This window comes from Harpia harpyja, chromosome 13, assembly GCF_026419915.1.
Source record: "Harpia harpyja isolate bHarHar1 chromosome 13, bHarHar1 primary haplotype, whole genome shotgun sequence".
Classification (NCBI taxonomy): Eukaryota; Metazoa; Chordata; class Aves; order Accipitriformes; family Accipitridae; genus Harpia; species Harpia harpyja.
The window spans coordinates 33,200,357-33,221,780 of NC_068952.1; the positions used below are offsets into that span (position 1 = coordinate 33,200,357).

Sequence of the window (21,424 nt, forward strand, 5' to 3'; positions counted from 1 at the left end):
TGATACAGATGGGGAGGAGGGGGGGAGGCAGGGGGAAAGATCCATTTAGAAATTATTTTTGTAAGTCATTAAAGGATGAGACATTCTAAAACATTCAGTTAAGAACACACTCAACTACTTAAAAAACCCCATAGCAGCCTTGATAATTCCAGATTCATGGTACAATGTGCATATTAAGACTTATCTGTTCAGACTATTGCACACATTTTATTGTTGCCATTTAAAGGATTCTAGTAGGATAACACCATTGATAGCTTAACCTTTAGTAACCTGTTGAAACAAGATGATTCTTTCAGCATAAAGTGAGATGAAGACATTACAAAAATTATATACCTATTAATAGATTACAGATAAACTATTTAAAAGAACATTCTCTTTATAACATTGGTCTTTTCTTTACAATTAGAGACCAGAAAAATGAGGGGTTTCTGTCATAATATTTTATTAAATTAGCATTTAAATAATACCCGAGACACTTTTCAGAGATTATTAACAATATGAACAATTAGCTCACTCAGTTAAATCTGAAGAATAAGCCTACAGTATTAACTGTTACTTATGATAGTATTGCTACTATTTGCTTTTAAAATCCAGGTACCTGGGAGCTTAAAGAGTTTGTAAAACACTGAAGTCAGGTCCAAGCTTTCTCTCTGTCTATAGTAACAATTATGCTTCTCTCGTATTTTTCACATACAAAAGATTGTTTAAATATGAATTAAGCCTCACAACGTAACTGTAATGTGGGAGGTGCCATTACCCTTTATACAGAGTAGAAACAGATTGTGGCTTGCTGAAAGTACGAGGAAGCATGAGGTGGACAACTCCATGGGCTCCGTCATCCCATTTCATCTTCTGTCATAATACAGCATCTCTGATACTGCTCCAGCACATTGTATTATTTTGATAGTTCTAACTACACTCATAATCACAAAGTAATTTTAAATCCTGGTATTCTTCAGGGAGAACAACATAAGTTCCCAATCACAACACCTAAACACAGGGCAGACATTTTTTTAAAAAGGAGATATGTTGTACTTCAGTTGTTCTTGATCACTCGGCATAAAACCTTTGCTGACTTTACAGAAAAATCACATTGTATTTTGGTACCTGGACTTGCCAGAACACATTAAGCCAACAAAAGTCAGTCAAATTCTGTTCTATGTATATCCACAGACAATGGAATAGAAATTCCTGCCCCCAATTTCAAAGCCCTCCTGAGGACAGGAGAGCTTTGCAGTTTCCACTTCTCACCCTACATCTAGCTGCTCAGCTAGAGTATTTGTGCAAGAAATAAAAATAAATAAAAGTATATTGCTATGACTACGAGATCTGCAATGCATTCATGATCCCAAGCCAAGAGCAGAGTGCAGATCTGAAGTGTTAAGTTCCTTGATCAAAAATTAAAAACAATCAGACAAGCTATTGGGATGGATGGAAGAAAGCTGTTTTCAGTGGGAAGGATTTTCTCATTCCTTCTGGTGAATAGACCATCAAAAGAAAATGTTTGCCCACAAGCGTCACAGTTGTTCAGTATCATATCCCAAAATGGGTCCCAGCCATTTCTCCACCTCTGCCACAGACAAATTTTTTCTCAGTGCATAATCTTCAACCTGCAAAGGGACCACAAAACATGATGAAGACCTGGAAACTCCAGCTTTACTGTTTACAAGATTTTTTGGAACATCTGCTCACAAAGTGTTTTTGAATGCTGTAACACTAGCAGAGTGGAGAGTGCAAGTTACCTGATCTTTACATATCTTGCCAACAGCAAAATATTTGGATTTGGGACTGGAAAAGTAGAGGCCAGAAACTGCAGAAGCAGGTATCATTGCTAGTGATTCCGTTAAACCAATTCCTGGAAAAGAGAATGAGAATTTTCTTGTTCTCTGAATTGATAATAAGCATAAACTCAGAACCTTTTTTTGTTGGGCAGCTTCAAGCAAACTCAAAAACCAAGCAGCTTGTAGATGAACTAAAACCAAAACCATTTTTCACTTGTTAACTATTAAAAAAATACACATAGCTTTAAATATATTGCAGACTTTTGTTACAGTATTACTGTAGAATAACTGTACAGTTTGAAGGAAAAATCTTAAGACATTTTGGCAAATAAAATGGGTAACTAGAGGTTTTGAAACACGGGAAGGTATTTTTGGAATTGTGGAAGTAGCAGTGAAATGTCTGACACACAGAATAGCAGAGGAAACTAAATGGAATTCATTCCTTTTTTAAGAGTTACCATCTCAAGGTTTCTGTGGACCAGGAAATACACTGCTGAATTGGCTTTTTTCCTGTTTATATCTGGAATGTCTTCTTGCAACCATAAGGATGCTAGAATTTTTCTCTGCACAGCAGAACCCTGTTTGCATGCAATCTGCTAATTAGGGACATAACTCCTTCACCAAAAGCACTGGCAGTATTTTGCAAATTCTTCCTTGAATGAGGCAAAATAAAAATGGCAATGAAAAGGGGAAGACCCCAATTCCCAGAGCCGCTTCAGTTTGGGTTTTTGTATGTAGCTCTGCACCACCCAATTCGCTGTTTTGTTGGCATTTCAATCTTTCATTCGCATAAAACCAGTCTAAGAATCTTAGTAAAGCAGACAGAGGTACCTGTTGTTTCCTCAATGTTTGCAATTTTCCACATGGTGAGTTTTTCTGTATGGTCAGGCTGGCTTGGATATCCAGGTGCAGGGCGAATTCCCTCATATTTAATTCTGCGTAGGTCAGAGAGATCTAGCTGCTCAGTACTACAGTAAGCCCAGAATTCCCTTCGAACCCTTTCATGGAGCTCCTCAGCAAATGCCTTGGAATAGAAAGCAAAGATTTTTTTTTAATTTGTGTAGACTGATGCAATAGCTATTTGATGAAAGCAAACAATGATAGAGACTTTCTCCTCATTCACTTTTTAATTTTTAAGGGAGCTCTTATCATAGATGAGAAATTTGATAGCATTAAAATTCACATACAATACTTATTTTACTAATTCAAGTATTTTAGTTTTTTCTCTTATTGGTCAACAGTGGTTTTTTGGTTGTCCTGCTTTAAAATCCTACATACTCGAAGAGGTAAAGATGCAGACAAGTAACCGGAAAAAGACCAAGTTCATTAGCCTATGGTAGTGATACATCATTATAGCACTGAAGTCATGAGGTCTTGACTATCTGGGTGTCTTGTCCAGGTCTAGCTATGGAAGGCCACATCATTCTTGCATCCATGCTAAGTATCAGAGGTAAGTAAGTGCCGCTGCTCTTTCTGGCGGAGGACCTTTCCTCTAGCTGAAAGTGGGCAACAGCTTTTCTTAACTGCTCTTACAGCTTACACTATTTTGCCAGCAATGGTTGCCTTCAGGAGAAATTTCCACTTCAGTAAGTATCTTTAGGTGGCATCTAATAATAATTTCTAAAACTCTGTTATAGCTTGAAATACACAACTAGAGCTAACTCCATTTGCATTGCACTGAAGTTGCTGTAAGTTTTAACATGGTTATTTAGGTGTAAGCATGGGGGCAGGCAGATGGGGATACAGGGGTAGGAGGGAAGGGACGATATTTTCTAAACCACTTCAGTTAGAGCTTTAAGAGCGTAACATGTCTTAGGCTTAGACATGTTAAGTCAAAAGCCTTGTACCCTGGATATAGCTGCATGGTTACTGTCAAAAGCAGAAGGCATGTCTGCAATTCAAGAATATAATCGGTGGGTCACACCTGGGTCCAAATACATTCTCATGTAGATAAAACAAGATTTAAAGATAGTTCTTTTTAAATAGTCTTGTTTTAAAATCTACTATATTCTATGAATCATCAAAACCCTCATAAAGAGCCCAAAGATGCTTTTGCAGGTAGAAGATACAGACAGCAGAGTCCCCTCTGGCTCAGAAAAGGACTCTCCTCTCAAGACAATTTCAGTAAAACCAGTTCACTTTCAGATTCAATGCAGAGCATACATTACAAGCAACAGCCTAAGTTTATGCTAAAACTTGAAAGAGCAACCTGTCAAGCAAATCTAATACACAGTCAGAAAATTTGCAAGGGAACACGTGATAAAACCTCATACCTCTGCCAACCGATCACCAAGAGCCTTTACCATTATGATGCTGTATTCATCATCCTGTTTCCTAAATTCATTGCATAACTCATCTACACCAAAGCAGGCCACAGCAAAGAGGCCTAAGTAGTCACAAATGCCAGAATCCAGTGGTGCTATGAAGTCAGAGAGGCAGTAATAGGGGTCTGTGCAGGCAGAGTCCTTTTCAGCCTAAAGTAACAAAAACAATGCAATAAATCAGAACATTTTAAAAATATATTAAGTATTACTGCACTATGAATCTAAAGACCACTATTTTTAAGACTAAAGGGCCTAAGGCATTTCTGACAAACACCTGACTAGTCTTTGAGCCATGATGGCTTTCTTGTACTTGAATTATAAGAAAAACACGTCTCTCACTCTGAGGATGTTTGGATCACTGAAGAACAAAACGTCAAAGAAGGGAGATGCTGTGCTGAACACACATATAAAGACGTTTTGCTTCTATTTACAGCTAGTAAGATTTAACAGCTTATTCTGCAGACAAATTATTATGAAATAAGGAACGCTCTTGTGCCAACCACTGGGTAAGAGGACGAATTTTCCATCTCTAGCATTCACAGATTCCACATTTGTTAGCAAAACTGACAGCTGATAGTTCACATCCCACTTATGCAAACTGCAGAATTCTTCAACAGCTCCCATTTTAGAATGGCTGTGAGAGTTGATAAACACTCCTAGTTTCTTATGCTACAAACCATGTGCTCAGTAACCCAGACAAAACAGTGCCCCAGGTTAAGGTTTACACTAGCCACACACAAATACAAACAAAATGCATCTATCACTCCTGAAAAGTTGAATCCCAAGCAAAGTTCAAGTGGGTTTACGCAAATAGGAAATATCCCGCTCACTGGATCGTTTTCCAAAATGGAAAAAAGGGAATAGAAAGAGGTGACTGAATGCTGGCCATAGCACCTAACAAGAAGTTTTACTGTTGAGGATCATATCAGCATATTCATTGTGGGAACATGACTGCTATTTAAGAAGTGGCACAGCTCTTGTAAATCTACCCAACTTAGAGAGAGATAAAAGTTATTTCATAGCTATTACTTAGCTGAAGATTCCTCTCCAAGTTTTCTTATTCTATGACAATATTTTAACAATGCCTTCCACCCACTCCCAACTGCAGTTTAAAAAAAAAAAAACAACCCCCCCCCCCCCAAAAAAAAACGAAGAAAAATGGTCAACTGTTTCCCTAGTTTCTATAACCTACGAGGTTACAGAAAGTACCATAAAACTGAAGAAATATCCTTTTACCACACAGGTGAAATCCGTGTTAATTTTAAGGTTCTTTTGTAATGATTACAGTTAAGGAAAATACTAAATGCATATCCAACTTTCAGATTTACGTCACATCCTTAATAGTGTCAATGTCATGGAGAGAACTCTGTGTACTGAAAGGAACATTTTATATAAGGAACAGGAGACAATTATTCTCGTCTACTTTGCTCTGGTGAAGCCTCTGCTGAATTACTACGTACACCAGCTGGAAAGAGATGCAGCTAAAATACGTAAAGTCCAGAAGAACAGTACCCACAATAGCACAGAGTTTCATGGCCCTAGTCTTCTTGTATATTCCCAATTTATTCAAGCTTTTCTCAAAGGTTAAGGAAAATAACAGTATTCCAATAGTAAAAACCATTACAAGAACATCAAATCAGATATTCTCCTTGGGAGAACCCTGGGAAAAGGCCAGGAAGAGAAACTGTAGTAAACTTGATTTACATGGGATATTAAAATGCTTAACTAGGTCGTAAGGCCCTGGAACAGCCCTGCCTGAATGCTTGTGAGAACAGTTTATATAAACATCTGCCATGGATTGTCAAGATACACTAGATCTATCTCCATACAACAGATTATCTGTTCCAGGGAACTGGAACAGATAAAGTCATGCATTTCTTAGTGCAGTTCTGCAATATTGGCACAGGACTGTCCTCATAGAACACTGCACTCCAGAAATTTAGGTAGCTGTTAAATTTGTTTCTGCCATGTTTGATGACTCCAAATATGTGAACTATGAAGAAGCTGAGTCAGAAAGTAGGGAAGGAGAGGCAGAATATCTTGAAAATGTTCAATCTATCAAAATAAATGCAAATCTAGGTAAGTATGATTCAAGCATGAATACTTAAAATAATGATTCTCTCAATCAGAATTAGCAGCCAACTAATTCTAAACTGCCTCTTCATATGGGGAATTTTACATAAAAGTTAAGACTGTCAGAAACACTTATCTCCATTGAGCTTTACTTTCCAAATATTTTAATTGTAAGTGTTTTTAACCTTTAACACATTCAAGCAGAATTTCTCATCTAAGGCACAATCCAGGGGTATTAGAGAATTAAGGTTCATTAAGTTCTAATTTAGCACACAGGATCCAGGTGATGAATTTATACAGCGCAGTGCTTTAGGACATCTTAAGTATTAAAATGAAGACAGAAAATGCACATCATGTCTGAAGATGTCAAATCTATAAAGCATTTTGTACAACTACTACAATGCAAAATACTACAAATGCTACAATACAAATACCTGGGTCACCACTAACAAGATATTATTACTGAAAGAAATGGCAAGACAATGGCTGCAGACAGATTACAACCACCATTTTCTGCACAGATTTTAATAGGGCACTTCTGTTACATTCTTGCAATTCAGGAAAAAAAATAAATCACTTTTGTTAACAAACGTTCTGTCATTGTACCTGTTGCCTCAAGCCATAAAATTTTGCTATTGGTTCCGAAGTTCCCACTGCCTCTTCTACGGCATATAAATGGATATCATCCTGAACACTTTGAGCTGGCCAGAATCCAACCACACCTCTGGCTTGTAATTTCTTTTGATTAATCAACATTTTCAGTAGATTTTGAGCATCATTATAAACTCTCTTTGCTTCTTCACCTATCAAAAAGAAGAGAACCCTTTAGAAAAGGCATGTTTTCCCAACTGGCTAAATGGGTTTAAGAATTGCTGAAGATTGGTTCATTTTCCACATAATTCTCTGATGACTGCAACAATCTGTCTGCTACAGCAAACAGAAAGATAGCAATGTGATTATGTCTATACAGCTGTAACAACATACATCTTGGAAAAAAAAAAACCAAAAAAACCCCAAACCCCAAACGTTTCAGCCAGCATCATTCTAGTAGAGGCAGAGAACACAGAATAAAATGAGCAACAGAGAACATGTGTGTGCACCTACATTACCACAGAGCAGTAGACCCAGAACGTTGATTTTAGTGTCACCCTTGCATTTTCATCATGTATTTTAAGGCCTACTGAATACTTTCAAAAGGAGTCAGAGCCCTCTTGCTATCTTCACCCACAACAGGGACACAGATATATTAAGTGCTCTGCTGCCATTTTCTGTCATTAAAATACCTCCCTGTGTTTTGGCAGGTGAATTCTAAGTAAGATGATTGAGCATTTTTCCCCACTTATTTTTCAGCCTCACATGCCAACACTTGGTTCACTAAGTGTTGCTTTAAACAAATTATTTCAGTGACACTAGGTTTCCATGTATTTTCACTATTCCTATGTATTTCAAAACATTCAGAATCTTAATACAGCATGGCAGGTCTGTTAGGATTATTTACATGAAGTAAATGCAATTTCAACACTCACCCACAGTTTTATCATTGAAGAGTTTAGGGAAACCCCGATTGGGATACTTTCCCCTAAGTTGCCAGATATCAAAGAATGGCTTCCAGTCAATGTATTCTACCAGCCTCTTCAGGTCATAATCTTCAAAGACTTTTGTGCCGATGAATTTTGGTTTAACTGTAGGAATCAGAAGTACAATGTGACATGATGAAAATAATTTAATATTGCTCTTGTATGTGCAGCATAAGTGATGCTCGCCAGCCTCCACCACTACAAGTAACCTCTTCAAAAGTAATTGTCTTAGAATTCTTGTCGTATCGTTCCCAAGTCATACCATACTCTATAGTTACAATGTGATAAAGAAAAGCATAAAAGGCATATAAAGTTGAAATAGAAAATTTAAGGCCTTTCATTCTTTCATATAAATCAACACTTATTAGCTGCTGGACTTCTGAACTTAATTCATTGGCCAAAATTTTGGCCAAAACAGAAGATCAAAAAAAAACCTACACAACTTACCAATACCTAACATATTTTATGGGCATATACCCTTTGTATTTACGAATCCCACTTTCCATACACAGACATATTACATGCTATGGTACTGTAGAATAGTTCTGTAAATTAATATGTAATTTTTAAGAACTTTTACAACCACCGCACACTTGTTCAGATGCATGTGCACAATTGAAAAAGCAAGATGGATCTATGTTATGATGTAGCCACAAGCTTTGCACTTGTTTAATCTGTGCTGTTCAATACTTCATAACACAACTTTTACTAAGATGAGCTATTGAAAATTAGCATCTTGTTGAGTCTTGTAAATGAAGTGACAGAAAGCAGCAAATGTCACTGCAGGATGCAACTTCTTGTGGAATGCTGCTTATGCTTCTAGTCTCTAATTTAAAAAAAAAAAATCAAAGCAAACTGGTGCAGAAACTGATGGGGGAAGGGTAGGAAAAAGTGTAAGGAGGAATTCGATACAAATGCCATGACACAACGTGTGTTCCCTAAATATGGTATAGGAAGCTTTGCAATATAATGAGCCAGTATGACATTATTTTGCAAAGCAGGCATCAGACTTATCTTTGATTATATGGTGTTAAGGGCAACTCATTGTTTTAGCTTTTTTTTTTTTTTTCCGATTTTTTTATTAACTATTAATTTATATTTTAAATATACTCTGAAAAATATAAAGCAGAAATAGGATGCTCAAATTTATACAAAAAAACCCCCTCTGCTCAGACAGACACCAATTTACTCAAGTTGTTACACTACTGTATCCTGAAGTTTAATGAAGCATAATCTACTTAAAAATATATATAAAATAAATACATAAAATAAAACAAAGGAAGGGCACAGCAACAACAAACAACAACTTTTAAACTGACCTGGTTTATGGCCTGACAACCAGTCATCACGGAAACCTTTTTTCCTAGCTTGCTGTACAGACAAGTATCTTCTTTCCTGGATGGACATAAAGGTTAATTTCACAAAGCCAGCCATCTTTGAGACAGATAAACCGTAACTATTGACTTAGTGGTAGAGTTTTACTCAAAATAGTCTTTGGGACAAATCTGACAGCAGACAATTTCAGTTCCAACAACTCCCTGTTCACAAATGTAAAGTAAGATTACATCACAACCACACCATTATTTTTTCCTGTATACTTCTAAGGAAACTGGCTTACAAGATTTCTAGTTCCTCTGAACTACAGCAGAAGTCCCTTTATTACTTCAAAATACATGAAAATACAGGTACAGCAAGATATTCTCCTACTGCCTGCAAAAAGCTTAGGACTGCGGTGACACCACCACCAGTGACTGCAGTACACCTCTGGGCAAATTACTGGCTCTTCTGAAAGGTACAAGAAACCTACAGCAATTTCAGTAAGGCCTACGAATTCACTGCTGACCTCTGCTTAAAGGAGAGTGCTGCACTCGCTAATCTCAGCTTAGTGGACTGGTTCCCTGTGCAAAGACAGTCTTAAACTTGGTCAAGCCAAATGTCCTCAGCAGGAGGCCTCAAGCTTTCTTTATCAAGAGACCAGGTAAAAGCCAGATGGCTTTCAGCTTTCTTCTGTGTTTATTTACAAGGATGGCCTCAGGAGTCATATGTTAATTGTTTCCTAGTGTTCCTTTGCACAGTCCATCCCCACATTTCATTGCTTCCTTCTCTTCACTTTCCTAAAATGGCAGCCTCAGCTCCCTAACCTAAACAATATGAACCCATCAGGAAAGCAATAGAGTGTGGCTTAGTACCAGCAAAAGCAACCAGTGTCATTTTAATTACCCCAGTGTAGCTCCCTGTTTCCAGCTACTGCTCCAGGAGAGCATTGGTCTCCTGTAGATTGGTTAAGTTGACATGACTGCCAGCTCCATGGAGATGTCCTAGATAACACTGATTGCCCATTGAGGACAATCAAGAATTTGCCATGCATATGTTAGACTCATGCAGAATTTTTCCTTATAGGTTAGAAAATTTGATTTCATAACCACTTCTGAAAGTTTTCCACCAATTCTACTGCATGTTTTAAATCAGAACAAATATACCTGAAGGTCTTCATAAGGAGCTGAAACAGAGTTAGTAGTGAAGCAAGTACAAACCACTTCAAACAAGAAGAGAAGCTAAATCAATTACATTTGTACCTTGAGAGACTCATAGTGTTCTTGTCTAATTTCTTCATATTCCTCTAATATTTCTTCAAAGAAATCATCCTTTACATTTTCATCTAAGAGCTGGGAGCACTGAAAGAAAGGAAAGAGAAAGCACTAAGTCCATACTGTAACATACTACAGTAAGGATAGAGTATGAACTTCAGACTAAGCCATCCGTCTTTTCAGACTCTCTTCCAATTACACTTGACAACACTAAACTAAGCCTTACCACTAATCTGCAAACTAGATTCAAAACATATTTAAAAATATGATTATTACTGAGAGCACTGCCCTACTATACAGGTAATATTAGCAGAGCCAAGTCTGGTTCTGGAAAGACTTCAGAGGAGAATACTCCAAAACTTTAGAACTGAATAGTCGTAGAAACAACACACAGCTTGCCCTACTACTTTACAGCAGGTATTTGCCAGCTAAGACTACCCATTTGTCTGATAGAGAGAGCATCCATCCCAGAAAACTCCAGCCCCATGTTTCATAGTACTAATTTTGCCATATCACTAACTTCAGAAATATATCCAAAATAGAGAGAATAGCAGTTCACATATAACCCCATTGCTCTTCACTATAAAAAAAAAATCTCAGAACTACAGTCAAGGACCCAGAGTGAATCATGTCATTCTCGCTAGAGAAACGGGCATTTAAATAAAGGTATGCAGGAGCAATAATTGACACAAGTCAGATGAGATAACCATGTGGCAGCAAAAAATAACTGAAGCAATAGTAGTTTAAAAACTGGCCTCTGTCATGCCTCTTCAATTTTCTGCCATAACGTTAAGCCTTAGAGGAAAAGATGAGAGGCACAACAGAAAAAGAGGGCATATATTTTTGCATGGATGAGAAACTATAATTTAGAACTTACAACCACAACACTCTTGGATGCATCCAGGACATGAATTACAGGTGCGCTATATCGTGGGGCAATTTTAACAGCTGTGTGTGTTCTTCAATGAAAAAGAAAAAGAGTGAGCATTTCACAACTGGAAAAAAAACAAAAACAAAAAAACCCCAAAAAACACCGAAACAACACAAAAACCAGACAAAACCCCCAGTGAAATAATTTCTGACTTAATGCATAGACCAGAACTTCAGAAGAAGAAAGCAATTAATCCATCTGCTATGCATGGATGATTAAACACAGATTTTAATAAGTACATAAACACTTTTCTTCGAAGAGTATCAGAATGCTTCATAAATAATGTGCCAACTCACATTCCCTCACTGTCTTACCAACTGACTGAAAATCAGCAACTTATTAGTTTGAGTCTCAGAAAATTTCAGTGAGAACTAACAATTTTTTTTAAGTCTTTTTTGCTCATCTTACATTTTTCCCTCCCACATGCTAGTTTCTGGGTCTATGGATTGGCTTTAACATGTTTCAGTGATGATTATTCCATTTCTACGATGTTCTACTTCAAAATCGGAGGCACAACCCGTCTACTCACCTGAAGAAGGAATTCTGCCAGTGGTCAACAAATATTACAAACTTGCACCTGCTTGGTCAGTCAAGTCATTCACATAAAAACCTCTCAATTCATTCAATTATTTAGCATTTACTCATATTCCAGTCCTCATTGAAATACTTCAGCATATAATGAAGAATCAATTCTACATTATAGTACTTTGTTGATCAAATTAACGTTTGCAGTCTTAAACTGAGGCCTAAGCTATCACATGAAATGCAGCTGACTACCCTTGTTGCTCGGAGTCCTGGCAAACTGTGCAAGCAAGTGCAGGGACAAAGACCCTGCAGGCCAAAGCTCAGTTTGCTTTCTCAAATGCTAAGGTCAAACACCATTTTTTTAAATTAATTTAGATCAGAGCCCAGGAAGCAGTCTCCCACAGCAAAGATAAGATCTACTTTTTCTTCAGGCTCTGTGAAATATCTGAAGCACTTGGACATGGAGGTTACTGATGATTGTGCATCACAGCTGTGTAACCAACTGTCCAGGATCTTCTTAATTTGCTTCTAGGCAATGCAGTTTTGATCTTGGCAGCTCTATTTTTTAGAAAAAGATATTGTATCTTCTGTTGTGATAGGAACAGACAAAGGAAACAAACAGGGCATGGTCCTACAATGGCACTGTATCAACTAATACATACTAAGTTTTGTATTTTTTAAAAATAAACATTACCACAACAAAACTTTCACTAGTTTTCTTAGCATCTGCATTTATCAAATCAGTATAGTAAGAATGCAAACATCATAATTATTGTAAGTTATGAAGAAACTCTACTACGTAGATACTGTAGACAAAACCCAGCCTCTCTCTCTTTCAAACTGATCTCACTTTCCACCATTCCAAGTACTTATGGTCTCCTTATTCCAAATAACAATGTCTACTTATTACAGAGAAAAAGTGCAGATGGTTCTTCATTAGCAACATCTGACATGTACACAACCTTTGAGAATGCACATGATGTTGAACTTAAGACTACGGAAGTAAATTAAATATGTATTACCAATCCAATCTTCCATAAAGAATACCTTTACTTGACATAGATTTTATAGAAACTGCATGTGTCTGGGCATATGCGTAAGTATATATTTATATACAGTTCAGATGAATAAAATTATTTATGTATACAATATTATACATATATTCTTCAATAATTTCCATATTCAAGGATAAAACTAGTGCTGCCTTGCTGTTGGCTGCATTCATCTTTGTGAATAAATTCTACAAAATTGTTTGATGCTGGTTATTTGACATCAATTACTAGGCCACAATGCCCTGCGTACAAACACTAAAAAGATCTGAAGAAAGGGCTCTCAAGACCTCCACTTAGAATAAAGCCTTCCCCCACCCCCCTCTTTTTTTTTTTTTTTTTAATAAAAAACCCTCCATGCTTGTTCTCAGTATCAAAGCCATAGGAAAAAAAAAAAGACACATATGGAGAAAGAAAAAAAGGAAACAGTTAACCTTGCATTATAACTACAGGACCAATAAAGACAGGTAGTGATCCTACTCTTCACTGTCTGTCAAATTATGGGATGTTTTGCTAAGGCCTTGTGTATTTTTACACGGAATACAATGGTTCTGCTGCGATCTGTGCTGCCCTGATAAAGAAAGCAGCACTGCTAACAGTGTCTCGTTATGCAATAAATGACCTCTGCAGTCTTCTGAGCTGTCACCTACTCAAGCATATTGTACATAAACCAGTTAGCAAAGTGTGACCCAAGGCTGTTACACATGCCCAAAATGCATTTGTGGTAATGTTAATACTAGGTGTCAGTGAGCTGTCAACACTGGTCTTCAGGACATCATAGCAGCTACATTATTTCATTTGAATGGATCTGAGAGAACAATATCAACAGAAAAGCTCAGTCTATCAAAAGGAACATGGTAACTACTTCAAGGCAAGCAGCTAGAATTTATCCCCTATCAGCCTGCTTGAACAGGACTGGGGGCTCAACCCAGCCAGCACAGTGCTGAACAACGATCCAGGAAAATACATTAACTTTCTTAAAGATAATAGCTCTCTGATGTCAACAGGACCACTTCTAGTCTCAAAATCCTGAATTTTCAGAATGCTTTGGTGAAACAAAACAAATCATTCAGCCCCTTAGAAGAACAGAACTGTATTCATATGCATATGCGCATGAACTTTTTAGAAGGAAATACAGTACTTCCACATACAATATACACTTGCAAAATACATAACACTCACAAAAATGAAATGTTTAAGATGATCATTATTTGTTGTGTCCCAATTACATTTTACCTCTATATTCTACAACTTCTGATACAAGGACTAACAATCAGTCTAAGTAAATACATACCAGTATGCATGTTGGGGGAAAATGAGGGAAAGGGAGAGACAAATGGCTACAAATTTTCTTTTTCCCTGGTTAAAACTGTTTTCATACACATTCTCCATCTTCCCAACTGAGATATCTTACTTAGAAGTAGTTGCTCCTCCAATCAGCAAAGGAATCTTTATTGCCAATCTCTCCATTTCCTGGGCAACAAAAATCATTTCGTCCAAAGAAGGGGTGATGAGACCAGACAGGCCAATTATATCTATTGCAAATTTACAAACACACATACACAAAAGGTTTAGCAAATCCACTCTAGGAAGACACAGAAATCATTACAGAAAGGTTTCTTTCATATATCAGATAGCATCATGTGTCAGATAGAAAAGCGAGATAAAAAGCAGGGTAGTCAATAGTCTAGAAGCGAGGTTTGACCTAATTAGAAAGTGAAAGTTTTCCAAGAAAGAAAGTGATTCCAAATCCCCAGTTTAAGATATTTCTCAAACAGTCTTCACAGCTGCTGAACACCTACTGCTCTAGTTTCAGCAATAAATATACAGTACTTCTGATTAGCAAGCTTCAAACCTCAGAAGTTCAGCAATGAGGAGGGAAGTAAGACAAAATAATTATAAGCTCTGCTCTTAGAAACAGCAAACGCTTTCAAACTTCACCACTTACGTTCCACACTATTCATTTGTTCCAAGAAGCAATAGACTGTTTCAAAGCAACTGTAACTTGTTTCAGAAAGTTCATTATTTATTAGAACAATTCATTCCTGATTTCACACTCACTGATCTGGCAGGCTGAATGCCAAGATCTTTTACTGATTTAAGACCCAACATGAAGTTATTTAACCTTTCCAAGTCTCCATTTATCCATCTGTAAAACAAATACTAAAACACCTCTCGGAGTTGTCCTTTTGATACAGGTTTTCAGTTCCTCTGGCTAAGTTTCATGGAAGTGCCAAATACTAAATAATTGCTATTGTTAATGCAAAAGTTCTGAACTATCTGAAGATAGTCTGACCAAATCATAGGCAGCACAGGAATGCAACAAGTAGCAATAAAAAACACAAGTGAGGTTTAAAAATCAAACCATTCAAGAGTACTAATGAAATCTCTCTATACCTGCTTTGTTCTCAACAGCAGCTCTCAATATCTTATCACATGGAGTCATGACTCCTAAATCAATAACTCTGTGAAAAGAAGTGACATGACACAAGATTCTTTAAAAAACAGGTCAAATTTCCGCTAAAGGGCAAATACATTGCTCTTACTGTAAAAGACTGACTTAAATTGAAGTTAAAATTGAGATTTTTGTTTGTTTGTTTCTCTTAAGACCTCTATTGGGAATTTTAATATTGGAAATACCTCTGGGTCTGGCAAAATTTTCAATACATCAGAGTTCCAGATGATACAGTAGATAAGAAAATTCAAGTGTAAGAGGTTTTTTTTTAAATTTTATTTTAAATAATTTTTTTGTGGTTGTACTGAGTCTGGCTGAGATGGAGTTAATTTTCTTCATAGCAGCTGGTATGGTGCTGTGTTTTAGATCCCTGACCAAAACAATGCTGATAACACACTAATGTTTCAACTATTGATGAACAGTGTTTGTCCAGCATCAAGGCCTTCTCTGTTTCTCACTCTAAGCCCCCAGGGAATAGATTGGGGGGTGCACAAGAGGCTGGGAGTAGACACAACCAAGCAGATGAGCCAAACTAACCGAAGAAATATTCCATGGCATATGATGTCATGCTCAACAATAAAAAGGAAGAGGAAGGGGTTTAGCAGGGGTTAGCCATCTTTTGCTCAGGAACTGGCTAGGCATCAGTCTACCTGTAGGAGGTGGCGAGTGATTGCCTTTGCATCACTTGTTTTGTTTTTTCTTTCTCTCTTCTTCCACTTCTCCTTCACTTATTAAACATTTTTTAACTCCACCCACGATTTTTCTTGCTTTTATTCTTCCTTTACTCCTTCCCCATCCCACTGAGGTTGGCTAGGTGGAAGTGAGTGAATGGTTGTGTGGTGCTTAGCTGCCTACCAGTGTTAACCAATAGCAATGGCATTTCTGAAGTTATTTGGGCAATACAAAAAGGTTTTGTGGACATCATATCTTATGTCAGGAACATAAGATGATTCGCATTAAGGGTTTTTTTGTCTTATTAAAGCATACATTTTATGAAATGAGACACTGCACTTCCCTTGCTAGCATTTTATTCCTATTAACCCTAGCCACTGCCAAGGTTTTTGTTTTTTTCAAGTACGCCACCCCAGCCTGCTAGCTTCATTCAGCCTCACTCAAACTCATGGTGACAGAAAACACTATGGCTTCAGTTCAGTAGGTCTAAATAAAGCTCAAGAAAGCCTGAAACCAATTAACAAAATTTCAAAAGATAATGAAATGGAATATACTGCATATACACAGCACTGCTACTGGCTTCAACCCTTTGTGTTTTAAAATAAAGAGATCATCTTGGCTTTTTTTAGAGCAAATTACAGCCCCAAGTCAAAACCAAAACTAAAGGAATGAATGGTAAGACAGCGTTCCAAAGCAGATTTAGCTTTGCTCAACACTTGACAAAGGGCTCTGATGGAAACATGACTGTTCATTCCAACACTGTTGCCAACCTGCTGCATGTACACAGGCCTTGAAAGAGCTGACTTTTCTTGAAGTTCTATCTGTTCAAGCTCAGAAACAGGATGAGAACCTCATCTCTTATTTAACAAAACATACCCCAGCAAGTTTTTAAAACCTCACAGTTAACAAGCAGCTTGAAAAACACACTAAAAGGTTCATTCGAATCTTACAAGACTTCCATTTTCCCAACAACACACAACCCACACGTAGTCTTGCCTACTGCAATTGTTGTATCTGATTTTTTCAGATGCTATACTTGTATGTTTAAGGCATTATACTTATTATATTTAACTAACATAAAACAAATACAAAAATTGATGCTCTCATCTACGTTTCAGTTGATGTTAACTGTATTCACCTCAGATGCGAATTCATTAGGAAAAAAGTATTAAAGGATGAGGCTATACGCCCTCTTGCCTCCCCATTGGTAATAGCTGGTATGATCTGTGTTCCCAACCACAACTTGGGGAACAGAGGACAGTTCCCAAGAAATGCTCACCTCTTATTCCCACAGCTGCAGCTAACCTAATATATTAATTAGCTAGCCTTAAACAGTTCTGTTCCCAGATTCCTAATGTTAGCTTCTTTACCTGAAGTTGTTGCAGCCCAGAACGACTCCCACAATGTTCTTGCCAATATCATGTACGTCTCCTTTCACAGTTGCTAGTACTATTGTACCATGATAAGGATCCTGAAAGTTGAACAAATAACACAAGAGTTAAACTACTTGGAAGCCTCCGTATGTTTGCACAGATCCTTTAACAGTGCAGTCCTAATCCATGACTCCTATTGTAGTACAAGTAATTGCAAAGTGTAGTAGAGGTAATACAGCCAATATTAAAAACTATTTTAAAAGACCCAGGTAATAAAAATGCACAAGAATTATTCTTGCAAGTTGTGTGCATGTTATCAAAAAACCCTGTGTTTAAAAAAACAAAATAGCAGATAAAAAATTTCAGATCTGGATAGCATTTCGTGCAGTGCAATAACTGAACTCCTAAGGTACCTCTGCTCCAAACATAAACCTCACTAAGAAGAGTTTAAATGGATTAACTATGTAGTACAAAAGGGTATGTTTTGAACTCATAATTACATGCCTGTTTGTGCATCAAGAACAATCTTTCAACGCAGTGCTGAGAAGAATGAGACGAATTAGCAAAAGCAGAAGAGACTAATATTTTATGCAACACGAATAGCAAGGAAGACATTTCAGTGCAGTGATCATGCTACTTCAGACTACCCAAGCTGAACAAACAGGCTGGAAGAAGGATCTCCTTAAAGAAGGGAAGCTGTACTGTCACAAACTGGTCCTAGGCTAGACAGCATTCAGCCCTGACAAACGGGACCTACCAGCAGGGCAACAGTGGAACTTCCTATAGCAATTCTCCACCAGGACACAGGCCTTTGCAATACATTTTTAGTTGTATAATCAGTGTCGTTATTTGGAGCAGCTCCAGTCTATCACAGTGCCATGTTTGAGTTGGTGCAAGATCAGATGCCAGTAACAGACTACTTAAATTGCACAGAATTTAAACAAAGTGGAAACCTGAGCATATTTTATGTGAAACTACAAAATATTTTTCTGGCCAGTATTTTGTCTCCTTTGCAGATGGCAGAACTGGAGGATTAGATTCTTCTGTGAAGGAAAAAATGGAAGTCTGCAAGTCAGCCATCTCAGTACAACAATAAAAATATTTGCAGCTGAAAATACACTGCTGGAACTAAGAGAAAACTGGGGAAAGAGACTAATCAAGGACTGGGGGAAGAACAAAAAGTGCTGCACACATGTATCATACCCAGTAATTACTGAAGATTTAACTAGTGACTGATATCCAAGAAAAAAGAAAAAAGGTAAAAAAGAATTTGTACATGAGAAGGAAAATCTGTGCTGGGCAGCAAACAACATGGGCCAGAGCATACACCATTTTAAATAAACTCTATTTAGGGCATACTGTGATTTCGACTGTCTCAAGCAAGGAGGTCCTCAAGTTCTAGGCACACATCCAAAGGGCTTCTTTTTAAAATCTTGATAGAGATCCACAGCCACAGCTATTTAACACTTTGCATTTCCTGGCAGTCTGTGACTAACGCTGTCCTGGAGGTTACAGTAGCCTGGGTAACACCAGACCTAACAGCTACCAGAGTCTGCAAATCATTTTCCTTCAAGTCAACATCTAATTTTGGAGATAGATGCAGCTGTTTTTTCCTCTCTCACCAATTCTCTAGACAGTGACAACATTTTTTTGAAGAGGAAAGCACTACATCCCTTGCCCAGCAGAAGGTAGAGGAAGCAGGAAGACAGAAGCCCTACTCTTTCCTTCCTGCTCTCCTCAGCCACACAGAATATCTCACAATCGCTTCAGAGTACTTGCTGTATTTTTTAAGAACCTCTCAAATTCCACTTCACTTCCTTTTAGCCAGAGAATTAAGTGCCAGAGGGTTCACAGTAGATCCTAATCCAGTGCTCATGGAAGCAATGGGGTAATGATTTTCACTAACTTCAAATAGCATCAGAACAAACCAGAAGGTGCCAAATACCAGCACCGTCATCTGAATTAAAATAAAAAAGAACAGCATGAGCAGGAGAGAGATGACACATAGAAAGGTGAGTCATGACAGTCAGAGAACAGATCTGCTTGAGCTACTGGAGAGAAGACACCTTCTTCGCATCCAGAAAGAGCATGAGAAAAGAGACTAGGCATTCTCCTTCTTCCATTAAGATTAGTCAGGTTTGATTTTATCAGGTCATTTCTCTTTCTAAATTATTTGCTGTATTCATCACATTTATGCTGGACAATCACACAAAAGATCCACAGCAAATGGAAAGATACAGCGTAAGAAGATATCAAGGGAAGAATTAGGAACCATTCAAAAATCCACAGAAGGAAAACCAATGGAAATACACAAATATCACAGTTTAGAGACATTCTGCTATTCTTCATTTTGTTGTTGTTGTGTTAAATACCAGATTCTGATAATAGCTATTGTCTCTGAGAACTCATGAAGACAAGGTAAGGTTCCACAGGACTAAAGAAAAGTAAATATACATCAAACCTAAATTTGATAGTCAGACAAAGACAAGAGAAGAAAATTATTTAACAACCAAAACTGTAAGCACCTATCACGTTATAAATCCAGTAGGAAACAGCAGACATGAGTATTTAAAAGGGGATTTTGTCCAATTAATCTGAACTCTCTTTTCTACGGAATAGAATCTTGTAAATATGGAGAAACAAGGGACATCCTATATCTTCATTTTCCAATGCTCCTATCACATATTCCATTAACCGAATTTGGAGGAAATTACTTCAGGTATATGCACAGGTAGTTGGTAAAACTATGCTCAGGCATCAGCAACTGTTGGCTGTGAAACAGGAAATGCTATAAAGGAAAGGCCCACGAAGATCTGAAAATCACTGGATATTTTCAATTATATATATTACATAAAAAGTAGTCTTCAGAAAACTGGTGGAAAAACACAGACATGAAAAGACAACTATGTTCAGACCCTGTTTTCATAAACACGTCCCCTGCAACTTGGTTGTGGCTACACATGCAATGAGCATACTGTTCTATCATAACAAGAGGTCTTGAAGTCATGATCTATGAAGAAAGAGGATGGAAGAATATGTTTATTTAGCTGGGAGAATGGTCAGGGCTAGGGGAAAGGGAAGAATAAAGAGAAATATAGTAACAAGCTTTGAACATGCAAAAGGGAGTTCCAGAGTTCACTGAGGGCAGAAGTAGTAGAAGCAAATGGCAAAATTTGCCATAAAGTTAGAATTATCATAAATAAATAACACTAGAGTTAAATGCCTACAAAAATACAAGAAATAAGTAACACTGGTATAAAGGACCTATAAAGGCTTATGGCATCCTTCAGGAAACTTGCGACAACAGCTTAGGTACACACCAACCAAAGTTCCACAAAATCTGCACTTTATGAATTTCAGACCTACTTCAAATTATGCCAAGATTGTCAGTTTCCATATGACTGCATCAACTCTCCAGCATGAAAGCTGAATACATGTCATTAGCAAAAAATAATTTCAATTTTTGTCACTGCATGCTATGAAAGAGTTACAGCACAAAGGACTGTGTCTTGCCTCTTCCTCTACGCTCCCTCCTTTGGCTCTCCTTTCCTCTCTTTCTTTTTCCATATAGGGAATAAGGTGGCCAACTGCTTTCTTCATAACTCGAGCAGACTTTATCACCTGCACAGATAAACAGAGTGGGGCGGGGTTGGGGGGGCAGACACAACAACAAACAATAAAGATCAAGTATAGGAATAGCCTCAGATTTCTCCCAGCTTCCTTTTATACCCATTCAAACAAAATATACCCAATAAACAAAACTTCATTTGCAAACCAAGATTCCAGCTTTGCAGAGCATTCTGTGTTAGCAGGCTGCTGGCCCTACTGGACTAAGGGTCTACACATGACACGTTCACAGTGCAACCTCTCAGACCACTGGCAACAGAATTAGAAGCTACAAACAGGCACAGAATTGGAAGGTGCTAAACACAGCAATTTTTATTTGGATCTTTTTTCTCTCTTGCTCTTTTTCACGGGCCCAGACTGAAAACTGCATTTCAAATAAAGCAAAAACGCTCAGGAAGAAAGGAAACAAACATGTAAAACCACATAAAGAAAGTCAAGTTCCAAGGTAA

The 21,424-nt window shown here is 37.5% G+C and overlaps 1 protein-coding gene across 2 annotated transcripts in view; it reads right to left on the reverse strand.

Moving 5' to 3' along the window:
• Positions 1–425: 425 nt before the first annotated feature.
• MTR (5-methyltetrahydrofolate-homocysteine methyltransferase) overlaps positions 426–21,424 on the reverse strand; it is a 52,729-nt gene continuing 31,730 nt past the window's right edge. The window contains exons 21-33 of one of the 2 annotated variants that reach the window (XM_052805986.1): positions 20,862–20,969; positions 17,346–17,446; positions 15,246–15,313; positions 14,263–14,383; positions 11,221–11,302; positions 10,332–10,430; positions 9,075–9,150; positions 7,705–7,860; positions 6,785–6,981; positions 4,055–4,255; positions 2,613–2,805; positions 1,743–1,855; positions 426–1,610 (exon numbers count right to left, since the gene is read on the reverse strand). In XM_052805986.1, the coding sequence (XP_052661946.1) occupies positions 1,518–1,610; positions 1,743–1,855; positions 2,613–2,805; positions 4,055–4,255; positions 6,785–6,981; positions 7,705–7,860; positions 9,075–9,150; positions 10,332–10,430; positions 11,221–11,302; positions 14,263–14,383; positions 15,246–15,313; positions 17,346–17,446; positions 20,862–20,969 (1,608 nt within the window). In that variant the 3' untranslated portion in view covers positions 426–1,517. Of the gene's footprint in view, positions 1,611–1,742; positions 1,856–2,612; positions 2,806–4,054; positions 4,256–6,784; positions 6,982–7,704; positions 7,861–9,074; positions 9,151–10,331; positions 10,431–11,220; positions 11,303–14,262; positions 14,384–15,245; positions 15,314–17,345; positions 17,447–20,545; positions 20,970–21,424 lie in introns of those variants that run through there. The other variant, XM_052805985.1, reaches the window with a different exon arrangement.